The following is a 26,311-nucleotide window of genomic DNA, read 5'->3' on the forward strand; positions in this document are numbered from 1 at the left end:
AGGTCTGCCTGCTCGTTATTGGTCGCCGACGGGTGAAACGAGCGGAGAGGAGTGAGCGGTGGCTTTGCATTGTTAAAGCCACAAAGACAAGACCCTCCCTTCATGAACCAAAAGCTGTAGCTCCACCTCCCCTCAGTTATCCTGTCACTTGACATTTGAGCTCAGCCAACGCTGGCTAGCCTCTCTGTCACCATTTCGCTCTGCTTCACTTTCCAGCGCACCCAGAAAGACAACACCGCGGGTATTGAGCCCCTACACGGTACACACTGAAACTGTGCTTCTGTGAGCCTTTGCGGGTTTTTTTCAGTGTTTTGGGGGAGGAAAAATGTTGTAACAAGAACACATGAGATATGTTATACTGGTGTAATATCTCTCCCCCTCTTTCTTTCTCTCTCCATATATATATATATATATATATATATATATATATATATATATATATATATGAAAAGGGGACATGATACGGTAAACGAGTTACCAGTCTATTTATGCATAAATACGCATGTATAACCAATTTCTCTGCTTCCGAAGATTATTTTACAGCTGTGGAGAGATTTAAATATCTCCTCTACTGTACTGGCAGTGTTCCAGGTTATACACACACACATACACACAGGGGAGGAGAAATAAAGAGGGGCTCTTTATTTCTCTCTCTGTCTGCTGTTCTCCCCTCCCCTCTCCTCTCGCGTACCCTGCAAAGTGTGTTTGATAAGAAGCTCGCGCGCCTCATTCGCTCGCACCGCGTGATTGACAGTCGACCGGCCCGCCCCCGTCGTTTCTGTGCACATGGATGGGTCTGCTGCGAGAGCGAGAACCAGCATCGGAGTGGAGTGGAAACAGGAAGAGGAGGAGAAGAGGGAAGAAAGGAGAGGATCGTGCGAGAGACGAGGTGGCCAGGAGTTGAAAGGGAGGAAAAAGGGGAACAGAGGGGCGTGCGACGAGAGAGAACCAAAACAAAAACAACAAAAAAAAAAGAAGGTAAAGGAGAGAACCGCGGGCGGGTGGGCAGGAGGGAGGCGGAGGGGGGACTGGATGTGCATTTATGTCTGAGTGGAAATGTGTCGCTTTGTGTACAGCACTGTGGAAGGAGAAGTGTAACTGTTTTCTGTCCCCGTGCATTGTTGCTGTTATTTGTGTCACTATGCCTGAACGATCTGCCTTGGATGAGCATACTGCAGTGTGTGTGGTGTCTGCAGACTGCCGCACGTTCATGCATGAAGCTCCCTCTCTCTCTCTCACACACACACAGACACATACACATACATGCACACATACATGCTCACGTGCAGACACACAGCATGCGCAAGAACAGAAATGTGATGGGAGGGGGAGGTTGAAGATAGGGGAACTGTTGCAGTTACACTCTTGTTATGGCTACATCGGTGCTCTCCGGCACATTTAAACTGTTGAATATCCTCTTGTGTGAGCGTGGAGGGAGGGAAAGAGGCGTACAGTAGTAAGGCTCTTCAGTGCAACCAAGTGCTGTAATTATGGCTTCAGCTCAGGTCTGAACTGTGTCACTTGCTGGGCTCCTCTCAAAGTTCACTTCCCTCAACATGTTTCACACAGTGGTTCTTTGGCCATGCGTTGACTCCATCTAAATATCTGGGTCACGTTTGATAACAGAAGCGATCCCTTTTTGTGAGTTTTGAAAGGAAAAGCAGCAGGCTGACGTTACTGTCAGTAATGTGAACCTGGTGTATGCTTTCAGCTGAAAGGATCAGTGCAAGCAACCACCTGCACGTGCATTTCTAGGTTACCATTCTCCCACAAACCCAGCTGTTTGTCACGGGCATTCATGCATGCATCCAGCGTCTTCTTCACTCCTGCTTCATAGTCTTTTGTTAAAGAGGGGGGGAAAAGCTGTACAAAAAAGCTTCTTTTTTTTTTTTTGCATTGTTTGCAAAAGGCACCCCTCTTTCTTGTTCTTGACCTTGCCTTGGTACATTCCAGCACCCCCTCGGAGAGCTGTGCTTTATGGAGCATACACTGGGAAGAAGCTGCTGTTACAGAAAGGGAGAAGGGGGATAGAGCAAGAAGGGGTGTGTGTGTGTATGCGTGTGTGTGTGTTGGGGGTTATTTTTAGAAATGTGATTGATATTCGCCTCATACTGTACGTTCTTTCTCTGCGATGGTGACACTATTTAAGGCCGGCGTCCGATAAAATCACGCATGTGCACGAGTGCCTGCCCGGTCTCTTGTTTCTCGTCTGTACATTGTTGCTCGTCCGCTCTCCTCCATCTGTTCTCCTCACGTCTCTGCTCTGTGTTAGCTTAGCAATAGGAGACCACCAGAGGCAGCCCATCGTTCCTTTTATGGTATAGGAGCTGTGCTACATATACACACACGCACACACATGCACATGATGGAGCCTCGGTGGAAAAAAAGATCTGCACATCTGCAGCGGGGTCACTGCAGTCGGCGTGGTGGAAGATTTGCATGAATTTGACAGCTTGTTTCTGAAGCTCTGGAGATCTCAGGAGCTGACAGAGCTGCTGTGTAAACAACACCCAAGCCTGAAGAGAGCGAACAGAGAAATGTGGCAGGATCCATTAAATCCTACTGCTCCCCCCCCCCCTCTTTCCATGTCAAAATTCACACACAAATGTAAAAACTCCCCTCCTTGCTCGAGGCCTTCCTCCCAGCTCTGGACTAAATGATATCATTGGTTGCCAGGGATACAAGGACACAGCGTGCAGAGAAAAGGAAGGGTGAGGCATGGGCAGAGCCGTACAGATTGCCTGGGAGAGAAAGGGTGGGATATTGGATATCAAGAGGGAGGGAGAAGAAAAAAAAAAGAGCCTTGTTGAAACAAGTAAGGAAGAGAGCAAAGGCAAAAGGGCAGACCAGCAAGGAGGGGAAGGCAGGAGGAAAGAATGCCTGCCGGCTTGTCAAACCATGCTTCCTCTCCCCTCTTGCTCACAGCTCATTTAATTCTCTATCTCTTTGTCTTAGAGGGGATCAGGTTTGCAGCAATGTAGATCTTTGCAAAAAACAAAAACAGAAAGAAAGAGAATGGGCAGGTGTACCCAGGGGACAGATGAGATGGAAGTGCCCTTTTTCTTAAAAAAACAAACAAACAAAACCTTCCTTATCTTGTACATCTGTGCACCAACTGGCGATGGTATTTCCTCAGTCCTTTTTTACTGTGTGTGTCTGTCTGTGTGTGTGTGTTTACCAGCTAGCCAAGGATGAGGATGTCTATTTAGAGGGATCCGAGACTCCGCGGGTCTGCTGTCTTTCTATTCCGGCCTGACAGCATCATCTAATTTGGACCAGAAAGTCCCCACTCCCACTCACCCCCAACTCCACCAACAACACTGTTCTCTCAGCATTTATTTTGAAGGTAAGACTTGTGTAAGAGATGCACAAACACACACATGGGTTCTACGTTTGGTTTCAAATAGCCAGATGTGGGTTTACATGGCTGTCCTTCTTTGGTGGCATGGAAAGAGAAAGGAGATGGTGGATTTAAGTGAATAGTAGGCGTCAACAAATGAAGGCTTTTTACCTGTCTGCGCACAAACGTTACACACTGCCAAAGCAAAGAGGGGACTGTAGTGGCCAAAGGTACAGTGGTAATTGAATGCACCTGGCATTTCACACAGTCAGCTCTTACATATTACACTTTTGGAATTGCGTGCGCTTTCTTTTGGGCTACCTTGCTGTGAAGGGAGTTTAACCTGCAGCAACTTAACCCATTCTGCACATGACATCATGTGGCCTCGCAGCTACAGCCCATATGTCTTGAATTAACTCCTGCACACATGGGTTTAATATTGGAGCCACAGAGCCGTTGTTGTGTGGAGTCAAATGCAAGCTGGTGCTGACTGACGGCTCCCCCTACAACACTGTAAGCAGGGAGGGTCTATACCAGATGGGTCTGCATACCGTTGCCCCATCACTTGCAAGCACAGCAACCGCAGCACTTTGTCCGCAAATGTTGTGAAAGTAGGAAAAAAGTAGAAACTGCTGTATGCAAGTAATTGTTTGGGACAGTCACAAACACTCAAAATACATTAACAGAACCAAGCAAAATCTCAGCTAAGGAGACTTTTACTGATAAAGAGGCAGGGTGGAATTGCGGACGTTTGAAACAGCAGATTTTTAGCAGGACTGGGGTGGATGTCACCAGATGTGTTGCATCTGCTGCACAGCATAACCCAGCGATGACTGATGTCACCCGGCTCTGTATGTGAAAGTGAAAGCATGCAGTGTTGTTGTGATGCATGCTAGCAGTGCAACGTTGTGTGCACGCTTAAAGACCTGTTGTGTTCTCAGTGTGCTCTAAAAATACATCTAAATGCAGTTGAGTCTGAAAAAGCCTGGAGCTACAGCATTAGGAACTGTCTGGCCTCAGTTGCTCTAGCAACTGGTTGGAAATGGTCCCTTGAAGAGGCTGCTTACTTCACTCATTCAGCACTCACAGAAAGGTTAATATAACACAGCTGCAACAGTCTCACCACGCACAGAACCATGAAAAAAACAACAAAAAAACCCTACTTATAGTAGAATTAATGCACAGTGAGGGAAGTGGTGAAACGCTGAATGCCAGTTCATCATTCATTGTGAGAAATGAAGCCAATGTCTCACCGTAACAGCAAAGCTTTCTTCAGCAAGAAAAGTGTGTCATCATTAGAGGCAGTAAGTGATCTTTTCGGTCCACGCTAATGAAAGACGTATGTGTGACTTTCCTGTTGTAAGCAATGAAAGCAATCACAAAAGTGGAAATAAGAATTGAGACACTGTAAAAGACAGATACAGTGCAGCAAGCTCCTGACTTGATATAGATTGTGGCTTAGGAGGAATATAGGGAAACGCAGAGCTCCTGGAATAGCGGCTGATAAAGCTGGCTAGAATGAACTCCTACTGTGGATGTCTGCTGCTGATTTGAGCCACATCTACCACCAGCTCTGTCAGTAAATTAGGGACTTATGGCTTGAAGGGAATGGTGATAAAATAAATGCAGCAGGCCACCATGGGGTTTTTTTTCTTTCTTTGTCTTCAAAGTGAGGTTGCCATGGCCCATGGTCTCACTGCAGTGGGCTTTTTTTTCCCATCACTGGGTGACCACTGGCAGTGGTGGCTGTGATTAGAGAGAAGCTGAGTGCACAGTGCAGCTCTGGCTGAGTGATGGTATTACCACTGAGCAGATACAGTGCAGCAGCAGAAAATTCGGCGAGCAGAATTAAATCTACCGGGAGCACACAGAGTGACAGTGTGGCATCAGTTCAGTCACAAACCCACATGATTTTTTAAAAAAAAGCTTCTTATAACGCCAGAAGAAATGCAAGTGTTGTGGAAAAATGCCTTGAACGGAACATTTCACTTAACCACGTGTTTTGTCCACAGACTGCTTTTTTTGCTCTCAGGTGTGAAGTGGAGGGCCTCCAAAACACAGACCAAGACTGGTAACCGCATAAATATTTTTGTCTGTCTCTGTGCTCTCTGTGTGTGGGTGTGTTTGTGCGTGACTATTTAAAAGCAGACATACTTCACAATTTGCCGCTACCGTACAGAGTTTATTATCACCCAAAGTCCTTACTGCACTACAACCCAGAGCTGCATCAACCTGAGGTATAAGTATCATGGAACTAAAGCTCCCTGTTTTATATACGCGGTATGAATTTAGGAATTAACTTCAAATGAAAATTACTGCACAATTCATTGCAGTGGACCCTGAATACCGTATACAGCATGTATGCAGTATATGCATTTCATATACCTGGGATGTGCATGCTGAAATTTGTGTTCAAAGTTTAAAGGAGCATCATTTTGAAATTGCATTTCATGAAGTCAGGGTATTTAAATATTTACAGGTTGATTTGTGTATTCAGCATTTTCACAACTTACACATTAAACTCTGTGCGTGTGTTTGTGTGTGTGTGTTCCAGGCTGCATGTATCACCCAGCAGAGCTCTACTCTGGCCGTAACACATGGGACTCCTACTCAGCTGGAGGACCTAACAAAGGACAATGGGCTCCTGTAAATGCTCGCCCCTGGAGCCACACACAGAGGTCAGCAGCACCGTCCCCAAACCCACACACAAACGCAACACTTGCAGGACAGTATTTCATTTAAGGGGTACACATGTGATTCACCTGCAGCAGATAACATGTGCTATGCATGTGCCTCACCATACTACATTCGTTTTTTTCTATTTTCATGTGTCTGATCATATTGATATGAAAAAAATTAACCACTAAGGCTGCATCAGTTAAGAAAGCCAATGTGACTTTTAAAAAAAGATTCTGGGTTTAAGCTCACTGCGGCCGTTGGTAGTGGAACAACTCGATGCTCGAACTTCCTCAAGCAAGGGTCACTTGAGCACGTGAGACCTGAGCCTTTTGTAGTCTGGGCTGACTCAAGATAAGAGCCACTTTATGTGGCTGACTGATCAACTGAAACTCTGATGAGCATATTCATGAAAAGCTCTCACTTCGTGTGCAGCTGTGGGAATAAACCCATGTGCGGTTTCAACAGACAGGCTTGTGGTGAATGAAACTACAGCATCTTCAGCTGCAGTTGGCACAAGACTCAAGTCTCGCTATTCAGCTGCAACAGTTGAGGGTACGCGCTGATGAATGCGACTGTAGCTCATGCAGCTATGTGCAGTCGCGGCTTTTGGAGAGAAATAGATAATAAAAGTGAAAGGAAAGCGCTCGTTTTCAGCTCCGTAGTTTTCTTCCTATTTCTAGGGTAAAGCTGCTACAGTAGCTTTGCATGATTCGCAGATCAAAATAATCTTCATGCATTTTATACGGAGCCTTGGTGCAGCCAAGTTCATCTAATGTCTGAAACAAGTCATTTTAGTTTTCTCTCCACTACCTTCAAGCAAACCTAGCTTCTGATTGGCTGCTTCTCATAGCAGCAGGTAGGTAGAGAGTGTGTTCTTGCAGACAAAGCGCTGTGCATGAGATGACCATATAAGGGATATCAGCTGTTATTCACATCATACAAAGCCAAGAGTTTAAAAACATACTGCCTGGATATAGTGTTTTAGAGCAGTTTGAACTAACTGATAACAGTAATCTAAATAAGTAATGTAGAAATGAACCTGATGCTCTTATTGCACTACTTATTTGATGTGTTTATTATGCGCATCCACCACTTAAAGTTTAAATAGTTTGGTTGAGTCATAGTGGTTACCGTGTGCGGTTAAACTAGTGGTTCTTAATCAGGCCCCTCTGGTGGAGCATAGAGCCACTGCAGGGCTGTAGGTAAAAACATAAAGCTAAATATAGTATTCTTTATTTAACATAAGTAAACAAAATTCTGCTAATGCTGTGGTGATAGCATTTATTTCACAGAGAAAAAAAACACGTTGAAAACATTTTCTTGTGGGGTGTGGGCCGTAAACTATTTTCATTTTCTGAAGAGGAGGCATGTCAGGAGAAATTTTAGAAGCAGTGGGATTAAATTATTCTTGCAGAGACCTTTGATGAACAAGCTGTGGAAAAAACTGGATTAGAGTCGCTGTGAAGGAAAACCTCATTTCTGAGTATGTCCAAAGTTGTGAGCAACTTTGAGCAACAGGGAGCTACATTTAACATTTATTTACAGAAAACATTTGAGAAATTAGCTTTAATCTGACTTCAGGCTACGAGTAAAAGCGTCACATCTTTTGAACCGAATTAAGACAACACAATTTTTTTTTTGTCCCCCACTATAGGCTGCAAGAAGGGCGCAAACAGCCATATCATTCTCTGTCAAGTCGTATTTATAGCAGGTAAGTATTTATCGTTAATACCACACTTAAAAGGGGTTTGTGTTGACCAGCTTTGAGAGCTATGTGCTGTGATTTGTTACTGAAACTGCTTTTGTCAGTGTCATTTTCTCTAAGCTGGCTTCACTCGTATTGAGAAACCGAACAGTACAGCTCTTGATGCCCTCATGAATTTGAGTATTGACCAGAAAGGTTTCTGTTGTACTGTGGTGTAATTACCATTAATGCCTGTCCACAGCGTGGTCCTGAGTTTAGTTGTTTTCATGACAGGGGTGACAGAACAATCAACCATGTCCCGGACAAAGGTATCTCAAAGGGGCATAGCCAGCTGCTGCGAATTTGGGATGGTAAAGAGGTGCAGTTTGAGGTCCAGAACTGGCATCACAACTCCATCCATTCGTTCCACATCCGAGATGGCATCAACAATGGTTATCTGCCAGGACCAGAGGAACGCTACGCAAACTGGCAAAACAATGTCAGCAACTTTGTGGTGAGGTGTTGCCGATAAGTCATTAGTTAATGAATCTTGACTGTATTGTTTTTCTTTTCCCAATAGAACGGGGGTCCTCGCCTGCATCGCAACAATAGGGAGCTTCAGGGAACCACGCCAGAGAGATGGGCCCACTCGGACCCCCGCAGGAGTTTCCCAGACAGGATGGTGAACAACAGAACAGGACCATGGAAACGGCCAGCCCTCCACCAGCGACGGGAGCAAGCGCATCATCACAGTTCACCGCCAGAGCACCCATTAATCCCCCGAGATGAGTGTCCAGCTAAGAGGAGACGAGACTTGGGACCTGATCAGGTAAATATGTTTGATTTGGAGACACAACCTGCATTTCATTTTTCATGTCACTGCTAGATGTCAGGAGATTGCAGTCGGTCAGCCAAGAGAGATCAAAAGCATTCAATGTAAACAGTAACCCATAGATGCTATGGTCAACTTTTTTTCTACTATCTGTGTATAAAAGCATTTTTGTACACGCTTTGTTTTAACATATTTGAATAACACAGAAAGAAATCAGGAAAGTGTTTTACGTTTTTTACCCCGTAAGTCACCTCAAAACCTCTGGCCTCAATTCATCTATGGTGAGTGCAATATGTATCCATGTCTGTAAAACTGTGTAAAACTTCTGTTCAATGGCAGTTATGCTGAGATAAGTTGTTGAGGATATCCAAAGGCTTTGTGTCACAATGCGCTGTTGTTTTGGCTGCTGTTAGCAGCGTTTTTTACCATGTTGGCTACTGTTAGCTGGCTCTAGTGAAACTTTCTTTGAAGTGGCTCAAAAACTGGAAGTAAAGTTTATGTACATCTTCGTGTGTTAGAGCCCTGACTTCGGTTCAGGAGCAGAGGCTTGAGGTGAGGAAGAAGAGGATGGTATTTTATACAGATGCTGTGTTATCCCTTTCCCTTGTGTTTTAGCTTGTTGAAGGAGAAGCCTTCTCAGACCATAAAACATAGGACTTTGACTATTACATATGTAGCTAGTCTCTAGCCACATACAGGAAACTCAATTTGTGAGATCGGTGATGTCCATCTCGGGCACTCAAACACTGTATGTTTAGTTGATTCGTTTTAAGTTCACGTGAATGGATCAGTTTGTTTATTTATGAATACAACATTGTTTTTTTCTATTAACCTCAAAAACCAACTGACTTAAACACTACCTGTACATCATGGTGACTACAAGTCTTGTTTTTCTGGAAACACTGGAAACACTAAAGATAATGGTCTGTCTTCTCTGTCTACTTGGACGTGGGACATCAGAATAATATTTACTCTTGGTGGTTGAAGCCGATGCCTGGAAATGCTTGATAACCAAATGCTCTGGACTGTTGAAGGCTTTTTATTTCTAATATTTTTGCAATAAACACATTGCAGCAGCGTTCTTAAACTTAGTCATATAATTTCATTTGACCTTACTGTGCCAACTTCAACTGCTGTCACTATGTTTACATGTACACATTTATATGCTACATGGCATTTCATTTCTGTGTAACAGCCCCACCTATTGGTGTAATGCAGTTTTTAAAAGAAAGGATATTTATCTGTTTAGGCTTGTCACACTGGATCCAGGCACTTACCTTTACTTGCTCATGCCCCATCACCACCTCACCAACAGCGCTCCAACCAGGACGACTGGAAGCCTCCAAGTGACAGAGCGGGTCCATGCCACTACTCTGAACACAGGACCTCAACAAAACAGCAACAGGTGAGCATGTACAATTTGTATTATTCCTCAGATTTGGCACAACCGTTGATTCCAAATCTGGTTTTTCACTTTTGCAGGAAACCTCTAAACTGCGAGCTGGGAAACACGGCTTCAGTGACCCAGTGCCATCCAACCAGAGCTGCGGCAGGAGGCCACCGCATTATGGAAGCAGAGGGAAGGTCGAACGGAAAATCTCATCTTCACCAGCAGACCACACCCGTGTGCCTTACAGCCACCAACACCATCACTATAACCATCAACGGCACACAGGCCAGCCTAGAGCACCTCAGCACAACGCCCCACTATACCCTCTGGAGGATAAGGACTCTTGGAACCATTATCACAAACAAAGCACAGTAAGAGATAAACTACTATCACACTTTTATTTCAGTATGCTATTTTACACATATTAAACAGGTAGAGTGGGATCTGTATATCCTAGCTACAGTACCCTATAGTTAAATCGATTATTAATGATTCTCATCAGTGTCAGTATAATTGTGTTTTCTTCCACATCCCCAGTTTTATTGTGAACCTAAAGACCATTACACACTGAGTACTTTGTGGAAAAGTGACACATTCCACATTTTTTCAGATGCAAACTTGTCAACCACTTGTCAAAGCGCTGAATTTTAGCGGAAAATTAATTCTCAAAAAACCCACTATGAAAAAAAGTTGACATGAAGCGATGATGAGCTGATCCTGATGTTTCTAAACAAGAAAAGGAAGAAAAGGAGATTCTGAGCTCATCCAATTCTCACATAAAGGCAGCAGCAGGGAGAATTTCTTGGTTTGGTCTGGGAGTTCAAGCTGTATCACGAACACTTTCGTACATATTTCAGGATGTCAGTGGGGTAGTTGGAATTCTTGTTGACAGAGTTTGGACCACATCTGAGGAGGCAGAGAAGTAATTTCCGAGAGCAGATTGAACAGTGTTTAGCTGTGTGTAAACAGGTAAAACAGTATCATTTTACTATTTACATATCATTGCATATTCAGTACCGTTGCGGGCTTTGAGCTACAATCACACTTTTTGCCAGATTCAGTGATCTGATTGGTCAGAATGTTTATTTGCATCGGCAAAAATTCAGCTTGGTCCCAAAAAATACATGACAAGTTTGTCCAGTAAAGTTACACGGTCACTTGCACAGTCACGTGCACCAAGAATAAGTGAATCTGAAAGATATTTTTAACACTTAACCAATTTTACATGTCTAGTGTGTAAAGGCCTTAAATGTACACAAGCAGTGTAAGTACAATACAGCTTAAAGTTACTGATGTAAAATTAATTTTGCAGGAGAATCAGCGCATTCATCAACGGACAAATTCAAGGGACCCCTCCTTCTCGAAATCTGGTGTAAACTCTCCTCAGTACTCATCTGTACTCTGTGGTCCGAACAATGGAGGTTCTACTTCCAGCAGTACAGGTGCTCCTTCCAGTCCTTCTTCAGACAAAATGCTCAATGGCAGAAAAGATTCACCAGTCATTCAGCCGCGTTGTCCCAGCCTCAGTGGGCAGCTAAAGCTCCAAGAAAGTCCCAGTGTCATCCCGAGACCCAGTCGGGGATCAAGTACATCTCCGACACCCCACGCTGGTTCAAAATCTAGGCTTTCGGACCTCAAGTACAGGAAGACCTCACAGCTCCTCTGCTCACTGCAGTCTCCCCACGATAGATCAAGATTGGACAAGCCTGAGAGGGAGTTAGAAGATAAAAAGTCTGAATCGAAACAAAAGTATAAGCTGCTGAAAAAGGAGAAGAAGGGTGACGTTCCGAAGATGGGCAGAAAGGGTGAGGACAGAAAAAGGCGGAAGAAAAAAGAGGAGAAAAGGCTGGCCGAGAAGAAAAAGAAACGCGATAAAGCATCTAAGAAGGAACGAAAATTAGCCCTCAAAATGAAAGTTACAGAACAGGAAATGTTTTCTTCCGTCTCTGTTTCCACCTGTCTAAGTGAGGCCAAGATAAGTAAAATGCAGACTTTGAACGGAGAGAATCAGGCCCAGTCACCACCCAAACACAAGCACAGGGACAGGAGTGAAAAAGGAGAAAAGATTACGCATAGGTCATCCACAAACACCCTTCATCCCAGGCCCACTTCACAGCAGCCATCCTCAAAGTCTGAAAATCACAAAATGCTCAAAAAGAGCAGCAGTGCCCCAGAAACCCCTCTTCCTAAGAAAACCAGCCACCACCAGGCCAGCAAGCGTTCCACCATCGTCTCAACCCAACTAGAAGGTGAGCCAAAAGCAAAGCCAGATGACACACTCCCTTCCCTCTTATTTAAAGCCTTAGCGCCTCTCAGTACTGTGTGCTCGTCTGGCTTAGAGCAGCAAGGTGGGCAGGGAGGAGTTCTCAATGCTCCAGACCTTCAGCCTGTGGCTGTGATGGGAAATTTAAGGGAAACGGGAGACAACCTTGCCAACACACCTCCTGTGCTTAGCTGGCAGGGATCTCCAGTATCAGATCTTGGAGATGATGAGGAGGAGCTAGAGAAAGGTGTACTAAGCAGACCTGTCCTCCAGCTCAGCCCCACTCAATGTCTTTCACCCCCTCCTGTAGAGAGTGAAAGCATTGATCATATGAGTGCAGAAGATTATTCCCACAGCAGCATGTCTGAATTCTCCGATCTACCTTGTACAATTGAACAAGTTCTGGAGGAAGAAAAGGAAGTGATGATGGACAGCAGCAGGAAGCTGTCTGGCTCTCCCCTTCATGAGTTTCACAATGATGACGCAGGTCTTGATGATGTCTTTGAGAGCCTGGCCACCTTACTTGCCAGCCAGAGGGTCGCGTGCCGAGGTGGTCCATTCGGCGGTCCTCCTGCTAGTGATGCCAATGGAGTGAAGTACTCTTCCTCTCTTGAGCTGGGCCCAGATATCCACTGCCCCGAGAGTCAGGACTTCTTCCCTACATCAAATCCCACAGAATCCTCCGAACCCAGCAATCAATCACTAGTTCACATTACCTCAGACACACTTGAAGAATTCCACAGTCGGACAGATGTGAGTAAGCCAGCCACCAGCTCAATGGTGCAGGAAAAAGAGGAGGAAAATGAGAGTTATGTACAAGATGTGATGAAACAAGACAACAAGGATGCAGCAATCCCGATGGAGAGGACGGAGACTCTTTTGGATGGGGCACTGAGTGCGGAGCTGACTCTGACCACAACACATACAGTAATGAAGATGGTAAAGCAAGCTCCCTCTACCAAGGAAGAAAGTGGAAACGGCACAAAGACAGAACGTGCAGGCAAAGAGAAAAAGAGAAAACAGAAGGTAAAGGATGGGAAAGGAGAGGGAGCGATCAAGATTAAGATAAAGAGAGAAGAAAATAAGGTCATCAGCTGTAAAATTAAAACAAGTAGAGTACCCGATGTAAAAGACAGCGATGCTTTATCTTCAGTGCCAGTTATTTCATTCTCAGCCAGACCGGTCAAAGACAGCATGAAGGGCCAGACTCCTCAGGAAAATCAAACCCCAAATGGCAAAGATATAAAAAGACAAAAAATGGACACTGGGAATTCAAATGCAACAACAGATGAGAAGAAAGGGTTCGTTAATGAGACTGCCTGTGTAGTCGGAAATACAGACATTACCATCTCAAATTCAACATCAGCTGTATCAACAAGTCCAACCAAATTAGATCGTCCTGCACCAGCAAGTAAAGTGGACCCACTGAAACTGAAAGCGCTGTCCATGGGCTTGTCTAAGGAGCTGAAGATCCTCTTGGTTAAAGTGGAGAGCGGCGGAAGGCAGACATTCAACATATCAGAGGTGCAGGAGCACCGAATCCCAATCCCACTTTCCAAGATCAGCATCACAAACACAGCCGCTGATGTGATCAGAGCATGCAGGTGAGTATAAAGCTGACAAATGTGCTACCAGCTCACTGAGTGTTATTCACTTCTCTTAATGAGTGTTAATGCTCTGGTATCATTTTTTTTCCTTAGGGGGGCAAGTCTGAAAGGGAAATTCAAGGAGTCGTATTTGCCTCCCGCATTCTCGGTTAAACCCAACATTGCAGCCGAGACCCCCATTCCTCGTGATAAGCGGAATCCTCCTACACCAAGCATCTATGTGAGTATGTGCTAATTTATGGAGCTCAAGTAACCAGACTTCAAAAGTAATCTTGTTTTTAGCCACGCTAACAGGCTGGTTCTGCGCATCATGTTCTCAGGCTAAGCCTAAACTCAAAAACCTGCTAACCTTTCTAGCCTAGCTTAGCCATTCTCAACTTTTGAAAGTTTAAGAATGAAATCTCTTGGAAATTTTAAAAAACTGGATGGATTGCAGTTCAATTAGTTTTTATGGATATACAACAAATCTCCATGTTAACATTTAGCTCAGTTCTATTTCTTGGCCCGTTTATTGGTTAGCAAGCGAGAGCTAACCTAACACACCTTGTTTGAGAAATCTGCAAATTCCAAACCTACTGTGAGGACTTTTCCCCTGGTTTCCAGAGAAATGTTCTCCAACACTGCATTCAGATCTCATCATGGTTTACCCCGTGCTGTTTTCACAGTTGGAGAGCAAGAGGGATGCCTTTTCTCCGGTTCTGCTTCAGTTCTGCACTGATCCCAAAAACGCTGTTACGGTCATCAGAGGCCTCGCTGGCTCCCTCCGCCTTAGTAAGTTTAATTACTGTTAAAAAATTTACTTTATTGTTTTATTCAAATCATCACACAAGAAGCAGGAAAGGTAAAATTAGGCACAGATTGTTCAGATAAAAAAACTGGTTTGTCACAGAAGTAGAGGATATTTTAATAGTGCTGTATCTTGCTATATAACCCATTTAAATTTTGTTAGCCACATAACACTTCCTGCTTCATCTTTCACATTTGAATGCAAAACATGTATTCTCAACTGCGATGTGATGGCTTGACAACCACTCTTCTATGATTGCCGCTTTGAATTCATTTGCATAGCTACATCTCAGCAATTGAACAGGGAAAAAAAAGTTTTGTTTTTGTAATTATCTGGTAATTATCATTCTCTGTTTCTTTTTCCATCGCAGATCTTGGTCTGTTCTCAACCAAATCTCTGGTGGAGGCCAATTCGGACCATGCAGTGGAAGTGAGGACTCAGGTTCAGCAGCCTGCTGATGAGAACTGGGATGCAAGTGGCGCGAGTCAGACATGGCCCTGCGAGAGCAGCCGCTCACACACCACCATTGCCAAATACGCCCAGTACCAGGCCTCCACCTTTCAGGAGAGCCTGCAGGTAGGCATCCTCTCATGTTACTTGTATGCCAATTAATGTTGGGTAATTAAATAACTGACTGAATAATTGAGTTGCACCAGCTTTTATTTCAGCTCATGGTTAACCCTTTAAAACCGGTCAGAGCGGGCACGCTCCGTTTTGCGTAACTATTTTTAAATCCTGGTAGCACTGCAACCACGTGAGCTAGCGCAATAATTTTTTTTGCATATGAAACCGGAGGAGTTGTACTTACATCTTATGCCATCAGCTTGTCCTAAGTCACAGTTTCCTTCCACATATAGCTTTGCAAAAACTGCATAAAAAGCGCTTGCAGCAACAAAAACATAATATTCCAGAAACACGCTTTGCCGATCCGATCAGCTGTTCATAACACTTCCTACGTCCATCAGCGTGAACTATTGCATGTCCGCCATGACCTGCCCAAAACCGGAAGTGACGTCATTTTCGCGGAAATGTTTTTTTACCATCAAGGTCTCATGAGCTTATACTGGTGTTTTTAAAAGTTATGTTTGACTTTATGACTTTCTGTGTCGTTTCTGGGATGCTTAGGACTCATATTGCACTGCTTTATAATATTTATTTTCGTTTTTCCTGCAGTGTATAAAAATTGGTGTATTTCAAAAATAAAACTATGAAGACACTCAAAATAAATTTCCTGTGGTGGGAAACTATTTTGTGCAACTTTTTTGTATTTACAGTTTTGAGGGATAAGCCTCTTAAATTTCTCTAACTAGAAATATATGTTAAAAAACAAAAACGATTTTCAATTTTTTTGTAGTTTATTGCACTTTTTTGCAATTTATGTAATTTCTATGCACTTAATGCATGCATATTATTAAAATTTAGGCTGTAATGGTTGTATTGATGTATAGCAACTTGATGGCTAAAAATGGCTCCACAGCATGTAAAAATATAATATAAGCTCTGGCGGACTTGGTTCTATGGTAGGTCTTGCTTTAAAATCTATTTCTTTAATAGATTTTAAAGAAATATCGTATCACACGTTAAAATATCGTATCACATGTTCTAATGTGATTGCTGACATAGCTAAATTTGTTGTTTGCCTGCTGGTGTCTTTTCACCCCTGAATATCATTTTTTAACGGACACTTCAGGTTGGAAGTTAAGCAGCATTTGCTAGACCAGGGTATTTGGTATAAAACAAACAAAAAAAGTTCAAAATAGGGTGTATGGCCAGGTGGCTTCAGGTCATTTCTTCTGTCTGTTAAAGAGGAAAGGGGGTTGACCAGTAGAGGACATGGGCAACAGTATGTGACCCAGTTCCAAAAAGCTCCTATATCATTACAGTCTGTCTGCCCATTTGCACAGTCCGCTGCATTAAGCTCCATTTTAAACCAACTGGCTTTTAGTCAGAGTGCATTATAAATCCCTCCCAACAAGAAGTGTGCATCAATGCAAGCTTTCTTACCACACCTGTTTTGTGACCGATATGGAGGAAGCTACACATGCAAAACAAATAAGCACTATCTTTGGTGTTGAAAAAAGAAACAGATTACAGCCGTGATTTGAATATGAAGGCAGTGTTTTGGATCGTCCTGCATATATTACCAGGGACAGAAATCTGAGCCGTCCTTTTCCTCCTCTATGCTTCTTGAAGAATAAAGGCTGCAAGCTCTTTCATGTATCAGCACAGAAAAAAACCAAACAAACAAAAAAAGAGGTCATGAATGAATGTAATCATAGGTCTGAATATAAGACAAGCGGGAACATTTTGGGAGTGTTGTTTTTAAATGTCTGAATGAAACAGAAGGTTGTTGGGTGCAGTTATAGGCACGTTATTAATGTGTTCATCTGATAACAGTATAAAACAAAGCATCCAAGGATCGCAAAGTTCATGTTTCTGTCTGAGAAAGGCAAAGCTATCTCAAAGCTAAAAGTCCTGTCCCGTAGTTAAGAGAACCTTATTTATCATGAAACAATGCGGTGATCTTTTCTGTGTTAGACAAATGTGTTAACCGCTATGCTATAGACTGGAATTAGGTTGAAGTGTGGTCCATGAACTACAACTTAAATGTTGGTTTACTTGAATAAACAACAGTGATTTGCAGTGTGTTAAAAACATTTTTAAAGTTGTATGGAAACTAATGTTTTGTAAATTGGAGATTAGCTTGTTTTTGTCATCTCAGATGTGTGAGATGTATATTTTTCAAGAAAGGATCCATGCTTCTGTAAATAAGTATACATGTGTGATGTGTGCCACTGTGAATGATAATTCAGAATTGTTTTATATTCTTAGACTTGTATTTACTTTTGATGCAGGTCTGTCCATCGTTTAAAGCATTAGGGGGAAACTAACAGTATTTTAAGGTATTTTGTTCAAAGGTTATTTGAATAAAATACATTAAATGAAGGTTGTAGGTTAGTAAGCAGATGTACGGAAGCGTAGAGCTGCCACCCAGGCAAAATAAAAATACAAGTGTATCACGTTATAACGTGAAAAGTTTATTGTTCTAACAAGATACTTTTCCTGTTTGTACAATATACTATCATGTTTGTACAATATACTTTTCACGTTTGAACAACATAATATCACGTTCGTACAATATACATAATTATCACGTTCGTACAATATAATTATCACGTTCGTACAATATAATTATCACGTTCGTACAATATAAATATATTGTACGAACGTGATAATTATGTATATTGTAATAACGTGATATTATGTTGTTCAAACGTGAAAAGTATATTGTACAAACATGATAGTATATTGTACAAACAGGAAAAGTATCTTGTTAGAACAATAAACTTTTCACGTTATAACGTGATACACTTGTATTTTTCTTTTGCCTGGGTGGCAGCTCTACGCTTCCGTACAGATGTGTAGTAGTTTGTGTTTAACAATTTAAGTGTCTGAAGTGAGGAAATCAACACATGCAGGCAAAAACGTGATTGACTTCACAGATGTTTCTTTCCAAAACTGACCTTGAATTTATGTAATCATGCATTTGGTATCAGTTATAAGCTAAGCTCATGCAGATGTGTTATAGGAGGAGAAGGAGAGTGAGGATGAGGAAGATGAGGAACAGACTCCAAACCAATCGGCGGCCACAAAAGCCGCTCTGACATTATCCAACAGTAAAGGCAATCATACCTCAAAAGCCAGTTCTGCGTCCATCTTAAGCAAAGCTCAGCCTCCCCATGCCAACAGCTCTCTGAGGTTAGTGAAAAACTGTGATCTGTTCGTGTAAAAGGGCACCGTATTACATCGAAGCATATTCATGTTAGGCTTGTGTCTCTTCCCAGCTCAGAGCAAAAACCTGTTGGAAAGATCATTAAATTCGGGACCAACATAGATCTGTCTGATCCTAAAAGGTAAGATCATGTTAAATTTCCTAATCGAGGATCCACAATGTCTCACATTACCTTCTTCTTTTTTTTGACTTTTTATTTTTTTTCAAGGTGGAAGCCCCAACTGCAGGAGCTGCTGAAGCTGCCAGCTTTCATGCGAGTGGAATCCAGCAACAACATGCTGAGTCACGTCGGTCACACCATCCTGGGCATGAACACTGTCCAGCTTTACATGAAGGTGCCGGGCAGCCGTACACCAGGTAAGTGCGTGTCTTGACTCAGGAGGGTGTTTTTTAATGTTTCAAATGAGGGAAGCTTTTCAAATTAAAAAGACTGCTTGTGTTTCTCATCAGGTCATCAGGAGAACAACAACTTCTGCTCAGTTAACATCAACATTGGGCCCGGTGACTGCGAGTGGTTCGCAGTCCATGAGCACTACTGGGAACTTATTAATAATTTATGTGAAAAGTGAGTTAAGAACTTATTCAGTTGAAACAAAAATGATACAAAAGATGTTACTGTAGCCTGAATTGCTTTGGTCTTTCCTTCAGGCATGGAGTAGACTACCTTACAGGCTCCTGGTGGCCAGTTCTAGAGGATCTCTACAGTTCCAACATCCCTGTGTACCGCTTCATCCAGAGGCCAGGCGACCTGGTGTGGATTAATGCAGGGACTGTGCACTGGGTCCAAGCTGTGGGCTGGTGCAACAACATTGCCTGGAATGTGGGACCGCTCAACTGTGAGTCACAAGGACAAAAATAAAATAAGCCAAAAGCAGCAGCTTCAAACCTCTTTGTCTAAAGTTACTACTTAAATATGCTGTTGCCTTTTTTCAGCCACTGTTTTGTGTTTGTTTTTTTTTTCACTCCTCCAGCATACCAATATCAACTCGCCCTGGAGCGCTTTGAGTGGAACGAGGTGAAGAAGGTTAAGTCAATCGTTCCCATGATCCACGTTTCCTGGAATGTGGCTCGCACAATTAAAATCACAGATCAGGATACCTTCAAGATGATCAAGTAAGATGTGTGTTTGCATCTACAGAATACATGTGTGTATGTGAGGGGGCGTTAGTTTACATCTTTCGCTGTCTTCCCCTCCCTCTCCGTCTCTCTCTCAAACACTCAGACACTGCCTGTTGCAGTCCATCAAGCACATCCAGATTCTGAGAGACCAGCTGGTGGCTGCAGGGAAGAAAATCTGTTACCAGAGCCGCGTGAAAGACGAGCCAGCCTACTACTGCAACGAGTGTGATGTGAGTGACTCTTCTGTTGTGTGAAAGAAGTGAAAGCATGATACGAGTCCCGCTTTTAAAAGTCGAGCGCGGCGTTAGTTTATTCAGGCTATGAGGTCGCTCAGCTGACACCCTTTTACACATCCAATTGGCAAATCCATCCTAGAAGATGCTGTTTGTGCTGCTTTAGCTTTCCCTCAGTGCTGCATACCTGCAAGCTGCTTTGTAACCCTCCTCTGCTGTAGCTGCTCCTTTTCATGCTGTTTCTGGCATAAGCGATGTTATATCTGCAGTCGCTGATACCTGCTTTGTCCTGTGTTGGGGCTTTGCTTTGGCTCTCCATATGTCTGTATATAGAACGGTCTGGAAGGTTCCCTTCAACTGCTTGACTAAAGTGGTGCTGACTACACTGTGTTTGTGCAGGTGGAGGTGTTTAACTTGCTGTTTGTGACCAGTGAGAACAGTAGTAAGACGACCTACGTGGTGCACTGTGAGGACTGTGCCAGAGCTAAGAGCCCATTGCTGACAGGAGTAGTGGTGCTGGAACAGTATCGGACAGAGGAGCTGATGAAAATCTATGATGGTTTTGTGCTGGTTAGTATGATTTTATCATCTCTAATTGTCACTTTTTAATCTGGCATCTGGAATGAATTAAATGTCTCTATTCAGACTGTTTTTTGTTTTTGATGGCATCTCTATCATGCATTTGGAGCTACGGTGCTGTGAACAAGTATTTCCCCCGTTCTTGATTTTTTTTTCACATATTTGTCATAATTACATGTTTCAGATGATAAAAATATGTATTTGACAAAAATAACCCAAGTAAATACAAACTGTAGTTTTTAAATGAGTTCAATTTCATGGACTGTGCGCAGGCCTGCAAGACATGTCTAATCAAGAAACCACTTTAAAAAAGCTGTCTGACAAAGTGGAGTAGGCTAAAAGATCTGAAAAAGCAACACATCATTATCATGAAACAACTGAGAAACAAAGTCGCTGAAATCTGTAAGTCTAGAAAGCGTTATAAAGCCATTTCTAAGGCGTTGGGACTCCAGCAAACCACAGTGAAAGCTATTATCCACAAATGGAGAAAACTTTAATGGCCGGCCTACCAAAATTACTCCACCAAAAGTTGATTTATAATTATTTATTTCTTTTTTTTGCATCATGTAACGGTAACAGAGCATGTCATAAAAAGAACATCACATCAGCAGTCAAACATGGTGGTGGATCTGTGATCGTCTGGGGCTGTTTTGCTGCTTCAGGGTCTGAGCGACTTGTCATAATTGGTACAACCATCAGTTCTGTTCTCTACCAGAAAATCCTGAATGAGGATGTCCTGCCGTTAGTTCGTGCCCTGAAATTTAAGCACACTTTGCTTATGCAGCAGGTCAGTGATTCAAAACACATCAGCAAGTCCTCTGAATGGTTCAAAAAAACAGAATTAAGGTTTTTGGAGTGCCCAAAGTCCAGATTTAAATCCCCCAAAACCCTCCAATGTGGCTCACTTAAAACAAATTCTCTAAAGAAGAGTGAGCCACAATTTCTCCACAGCGATGTGAAAGACTCACTTCCAGTTATCACAAATGCTTAATTGCAGTTCTTGCTGCCAAGGGTGACACAATAAGTTACCAGGTTTACTTTTTCACATTTTCACTTGGTAGGTCTAGATAAAATTTGTATTTACTCAGATTATCTTTGTCTAGTATTACAATTTGTTTGATGATCTGAATCGTGTAAGTGTGACAAATATGCAAAAAGCTAAGAAATCAGGAAGGGGTCAAATACTTTTTCATGGTATTGTTTTAGCGAAATTACCTTTCTACGTTTTCTTTTTAACAGGCTCAATGAGCTAGCAAATTTGTGAAGTTCACAACTAAAAACCAACCAAATGTGACGCTATTATGTTAATCCAGCCTTTAGAGTTTCTCCCTTTAGAAATGTGTGAATGAGAGTTTATTTCTCTCAGTTTCTCTTTTTTTTGTTTTTTATTGGGTTTGGTTAACCTTCCCTAGAACTGCTGTCATCTACCATTATACATATCAAATAAGTCATGTGTTATTTGGCTAAAATTGATATTACCTTTCGCCACATTATGATTTCTTGCTGCAGTAAGGGAGTCTACTAGGTTCCTTGTCCTGGTGCTTTTAAATAAACAACATCCTTATTGGCGCATACTTGCAGATACTTCTTGTCTGCTTTGAAAAATAGTCCGCAGTAATGCAATGAGTATTTGATAACAGTTCTTTCCAAACCCCCAGCTGAACTGTCTCTCTTCCTCTTTTTTTTTCTCCCCTCCTCCTTCAGACTCCAACTCCCTTCTCAAAGTGAGGACTCCTCCACAGTGTCTTTCAGCCATAACCAAAACTCTAATGGCAGCACAAATGTTGCCTTCAAGGCAATCTGTTCCTGCAAACACTGTCTCAATCAGCCAATCACGTTTACTCAGTATTGTTTACATCACACTGTAAGGTATGGATACTCAGCCAGTCCAACTATATAGCTCACCGTCTTCCCCATACCAGCTGCTGATTGGACATGTGTTTTGAAATAGAATGACTAGACTGGTACTTTTCACAAGAAGCATTTTAGATAAGGACAGGAGAAAAAAAAAACACAATGTGAGCACTGCTAGCACTGAAAATCAGGTGATGTATTTTCAACGGACACTGCTGTGATTCAAAAGCGTCAAGTAGCCAGTTCTGTGTATTGATTCAGGTACTTTTATGCAAATTCAGTAGAACTTTTTTACACCAATCTAGTTATTCTATGTGTCCATGAATTTGCTGTGATTCTAATGTACCAGCAGGGGAAACGCTTCACAAGAGAAGTAGCTGATTGTCACATTTGGCATCGTACTGGTTTCTGTTTCTGTTTATTTGTTGTTGGGGTTTTTTGTTTTTTTTCATATTCAGGTAAAAGCTCTGACATTTGTAACTCCTGTCTGTAAACTCTCTGAGGTGCTATTCCAATCTTATTTATGCTCGTTAGATGCTTAAAAAAAAGTTTTACCAGCCTAGAAGTACACCACATTGGCCTTGTGAACTTTAGAGGAGAGATAATTAGAAGATTAAACACACACAAAGGTTTTATGTAAGCATTAAAAAGAAAAAAACACAAATTTTTATCAGTGTCTCAAAAATACGGGTTTAGCAGAGGACTAAAACGGTTTTGTTCTTATTTGAAAATTAAGTGTGCAGAAAGAAAAATGAATTTTTTTGATTTGTTTTTGGCTTCTTCACAGGTCTAAATGGTGTTAGGTGTGGTTCTATGACACATGGAGGAAAAAAGGCATTGTGATGTCTTTTTCTTTTCTCTTTTTTTATTATTGGAATGGGCAAACAGTCCCAGTTTTATACCTCTTTTGTTTCAATATTCTTGTTTCTAGATGACAGAGAAGATAAATAATTGTAAATTGTGAATAAATTTATGGGATACGCAGTGGTGTGCATAGATGGGGTGCGAGAGAGCAGGGGTCGCCGTTCGGGTTTATGTCAGTGAAGTGCTCGTGAAGTGAAACGTCCGGAGGGACACACAATCATGTTATAATGCAAAAACCAGTGAGGTCAGACTGCAGGCCGCGTGAGTATCGTCGGTCCTGAAGGGTCCAGCTCGGTGCGCTGCTGCTCAGAAGTTTGGGTTGGTTTCGGAAGATTTTTTGTTTCTGAAATAGAAGCATATTTGTCTAATGAGGCATAGTGCTGATCAGACGTGTCACGTGCTACAAAACAATTTCTGATTAATGGACAAAGTCGTCATTGCTTCGAAGAGAACCATCACTTCTGTGTTCTGCGGTGTTTCCTGTTACAGCTTTAGTTATGTGCTAAAAGGCTATGTGGTCGTCAGAAGAGTGTTTTTGTAAATTAAATGAGTACATGTGAAAATGTTTTTTGAAGTAACGGAAGCAGTAAATTTGGCTAGTTCAGTTGGAGCCAAAAAGAAATTGACAAACTAGTTTTAATCAGAATGGAAAGAGATTTTGGAGAGGCTGGTGCACAGCTGAGGAAGAGGAAAAGTCCATCACTGACTAAAGACTGGTTTGAGAAACAGGTACCTCACAGGTCCTCACCTGGCATCTTCAGTGAACAGCAGCTACATAACGTCAGTCTCAGTGTCGGCAGTGAAGAGGTGACTCCAGGATTCTGGCCTTCAAGCAAAGTTGTGAGGAAAGAGCCATATTTTGCTGTTCAGTCTTCTGCCCGTCTTGTGGCTTTTTTCCTTTGTGACACTGCTTAGACGCCTCTTTACTGCAGATGTTCAGACAGGCATTTTATGGGCGCCGTTGAAGCTGCCAGAGAAGACGCCATGTGGCATCTATTTTTCAAACTGGAGACTCAGATGTACTTGGATACTTTATTAGCTGCACACAAGGACCTCCGACTTTTCTTGGTTATAAGCAGATTGTGCTGGTTCAGAGAAAGCTATCATATACGCTGTTTTATTAAATATTATTTAGAACATAATCCTTCTTGATGAAGCAGCTGCAATCAGTCAAACAAAGGCCAATGCTGCAGCTTCCGAGCATGATCACTTAGCCTTTTAACTTAACGAACTTGTATTAGGTAACAGTGTACCGCTGGAACACACGATGCTTCCTGAAAACAGCCCTCCATTAAAATAGTTACTAATGATGTATAGTTAACGATTCCGGTGGTCACTGATCATCATTTACAATTTGTCTAATTTAAACTAATAATTATTAAGTAATTTCAATTTTTTTCCAAAAACAAATTATTTTTTTATTCTAAAAAAAAAAAGTGCACCAAAACTTTTGAACAGTATTGCATGTTCAAGAGCGTCTGAATGTAAATATGTCAGGAAAGACCCAGATTTCTTTGTTTAACAGCACATCAAATGATTTTTGTTGTCATTAATTAATTTTATTGCTTATATTAGTAATGGTGCATTTATTGTTCATATGACCTTCTTTTATTTTGCGTTCACTTTTACTTGGCTACAAAATGTGCCAAAGTTGATGTAGCTTCACATGTTGAGATTTTAAGTCACATATTAATGCAATCTATGATGATGATGTTTTTTGTTTATGAACACAACTAATTTTGTCAAAGACACTTTTTTTAAAAATTCTAAGCTACAAGCTAAAAATCTCACGCATGCTCTGTAATGTAGTGTGACGCTGGGAGGCTGGTTGCCATGCTGTATGCGCCTAGCGCTGCTTCAAAGTACATTCAGCAGCTTTTCTTCCTGCCGTTGTCTTTAGCGCTCGCTCCAGAGGCTCGGGTCTGTTTTTGAATTTGGATGGCGGTTCAACCTCACTGTCGTATAACCATTATAATAGAATGCCCACGAATGACATCTTCCACATCATACCTCTGCCCCTCATTAGTCTGTGCACACCATTCAATGTACATAATGTATCTGTTTTCAGGTTTGCTAGAAGACTGTAGATTTGTTCTCAATCAGAAATTTTAACTCGTCTTTGGTCGGACTTGTCCACCTTAGTCATTTGTTTCTGTTGTTGCTATATTAAAACACACCCTAAAAATATCTTGTTTCACTGTAGTTTAAATAACTGCAATGGGAAACCTTTCCCGCTTTTATACCTCTTTTTTTTTTTTGTCAGTTTCGTTTTTTTGGATCACAGAGAAAATGGAAAATTGTAAATTGTGACATTATTTATACTGTACATTGTCGTTTTCGTATATATTTATTGCATATCAAAGGATACGTCACTTGACAAGGGGCTACAAGGTATTTTAAAAATGTAGTATGGTCATAATGTGTTGATAGGGGAAGTGCAATCAGGGGGGTGGTTTAATTTTCATGGTGCTAGACCCCTCCTTGCCTCAGTGCCCCCTCATTAAACAGCATATAATGATATATGAACATAAGTCAGTGATACAACTCAAACCAACCATTTGGTGCTCAGAACCATTTCAACACAGTTTACTGGTAACAGAAATGGAATGATGTCTTTGTACTGTATCTAACAGATAAATACGAGATCTTTTTTAACATTTTTTTTCCATTGTATGAAATTCATAATCTTGTGAGGCATTAGTGATTTTATGATGAGCATTAGCAGTAGTTGTAACTCTTGACACTTTTGCAGAGACTTTTAGGGATGTGACTTTTAATGGCGTCGAGGTTTTTCGTGTCTTGTCTTCATTATTGGGATTATTTGGAGAGGTGTAATAATGCTTCTTTTTTTTCCCCCTCTTGACTTGTTTGATTTATGCTGCACTTACTGTTTGAAAAAGAACTCACATAGAAGAAGAAACCTGAGCCAGACCTGTCTTAAATCCCTCTGTGATTTTTCTGTGACATATTGTATGGTTGTTCAAGAAAATAAAATGTTTTGATAAATTATCCCACAATGATTTTTTCCGACGTTTCATTTCTTTTTTGGAGTCCCATCGAGTACCTTCTTCAGTCTTAACTGGCTAACCCTCTCTGCTCTCTTTGAGATTAGCTCAATATGAGCGGATGTCTTTTACCTGATGGATAAGCTACAGTGTCTATTTGCATTCTATGAGAAAATCTTAAAAAGAGCTTTGCCCGCCCACAGTTGTAGATGGCTCGGCAAGCTGCTTTGCAACCCAACTCCATTCTAGTGTGGAGGTGCAGAAGTTTATAAGCAACTGCAT

The 26,311-nt window shown here is 42.0% G+C and overlaps 1 protein-coding gene across 2 annotated transcripts; it reads left to right on the top strand.

Moving 5' to 3' along the window:
- Nucleotides 1–779: 779 nt before the first annotated feature.
- Nucleotides 780–26,035, top strand: kdm6bb (lysine (K)-specific demethylase 6B, b). 2 transcript variants are annotated; one of them, XM_035911444.2, is made up of 22 exons: nucleotides 780–978; nucleotides 3,182–3,346; nucleotides 5,353–5,411; nucleotides 5,895–6,018; nucleotides 7,674–7,730; nucleotides 7,998–8,202; nucleotides 8,284–8,532; nucleotides 9,785–9,940; nucleotides 10,018–10,296; nucleotides 11,238–13,792; nucleotides 13,889–14,015; nucleotides 14,461–14,566; nucleotides 14,953–15,158; nucleotides 18,172–18,341; nucleotides 18,428–18,496; nucleotides 18,584–18,732; nucleotides 18,826–18,940; nucleotides 19,024–19,211; nucleotides 19,347–19,488; nucleotides 19,598–19,724; nucleotides 20,127–20,297; nucleotides 22,011–26,035. In XM_035911444.2, the coding sequence occupies exons 4-22, from the start codon at nucleotides 5,900–5,902 to the stop codon at nucleotides 22,032–22,034; spliced, it is 5,214 nt and encodes a 1,737-aa protein (XP_035767337.2). In that variant the 5' UTR covers nucleotides 780–978; nucleotides 3,182–3,346; nucleotides 5,353–5,411; nucleotides 5,895–5,899; the 3' UTR covers nucleotides 22,035–26,035. The 2 variants fall into 2 exon arrangements, with proteins under 2 accessions (XP_035767337.2, XP_006799537.2); XM_006799474.3 differs by having other exon boundaries at nucleotides 9,851–9,940.
- The last annotated feature ends 276 nt before the right edge of the window (nucleotides 26,036–26,311 follow it).

This window comes from Neolamprologus brichardi, chromosome 10 (genome assembly GCF_056152115.1).
Source record: "Neolamprologus brichardi isolate AB-2024 chromosome 10, ASM5615211v1, whole genome shotgun sequence".
NCBI classification, from domain to species: Eukaryota; Metazoa; Chordata; class Actinopteri; order Cichliformes; family Cichlidae; genus Neolamprologus; species Neolamprologus brichardi.

Bases quoted from the DNA above. Each gene is read 5' to 3' on its own strand.
- kdm6bb (XM_035911444.2), top strand. From the start codon at position 5,900: ATGTATCACCCAGCAGAGCTCTACTCTGGCCGTAACACATGGGACTCC. The intron at 19,489-19,597 runs GTAAGATGTGTG...TCAAACACTCAG, and splicing joins GATACCTTCAAGATGATCAA to ACACTGCCTGTTGCAGTCCA. The intron at 19,725-20,126 runs GTGAGTGACTCT...GTGTTTGTGCAG, and splicing joins ACTACTGCAACGAGTGTGAT to GTGGAGGTGTTTAACTTGCT.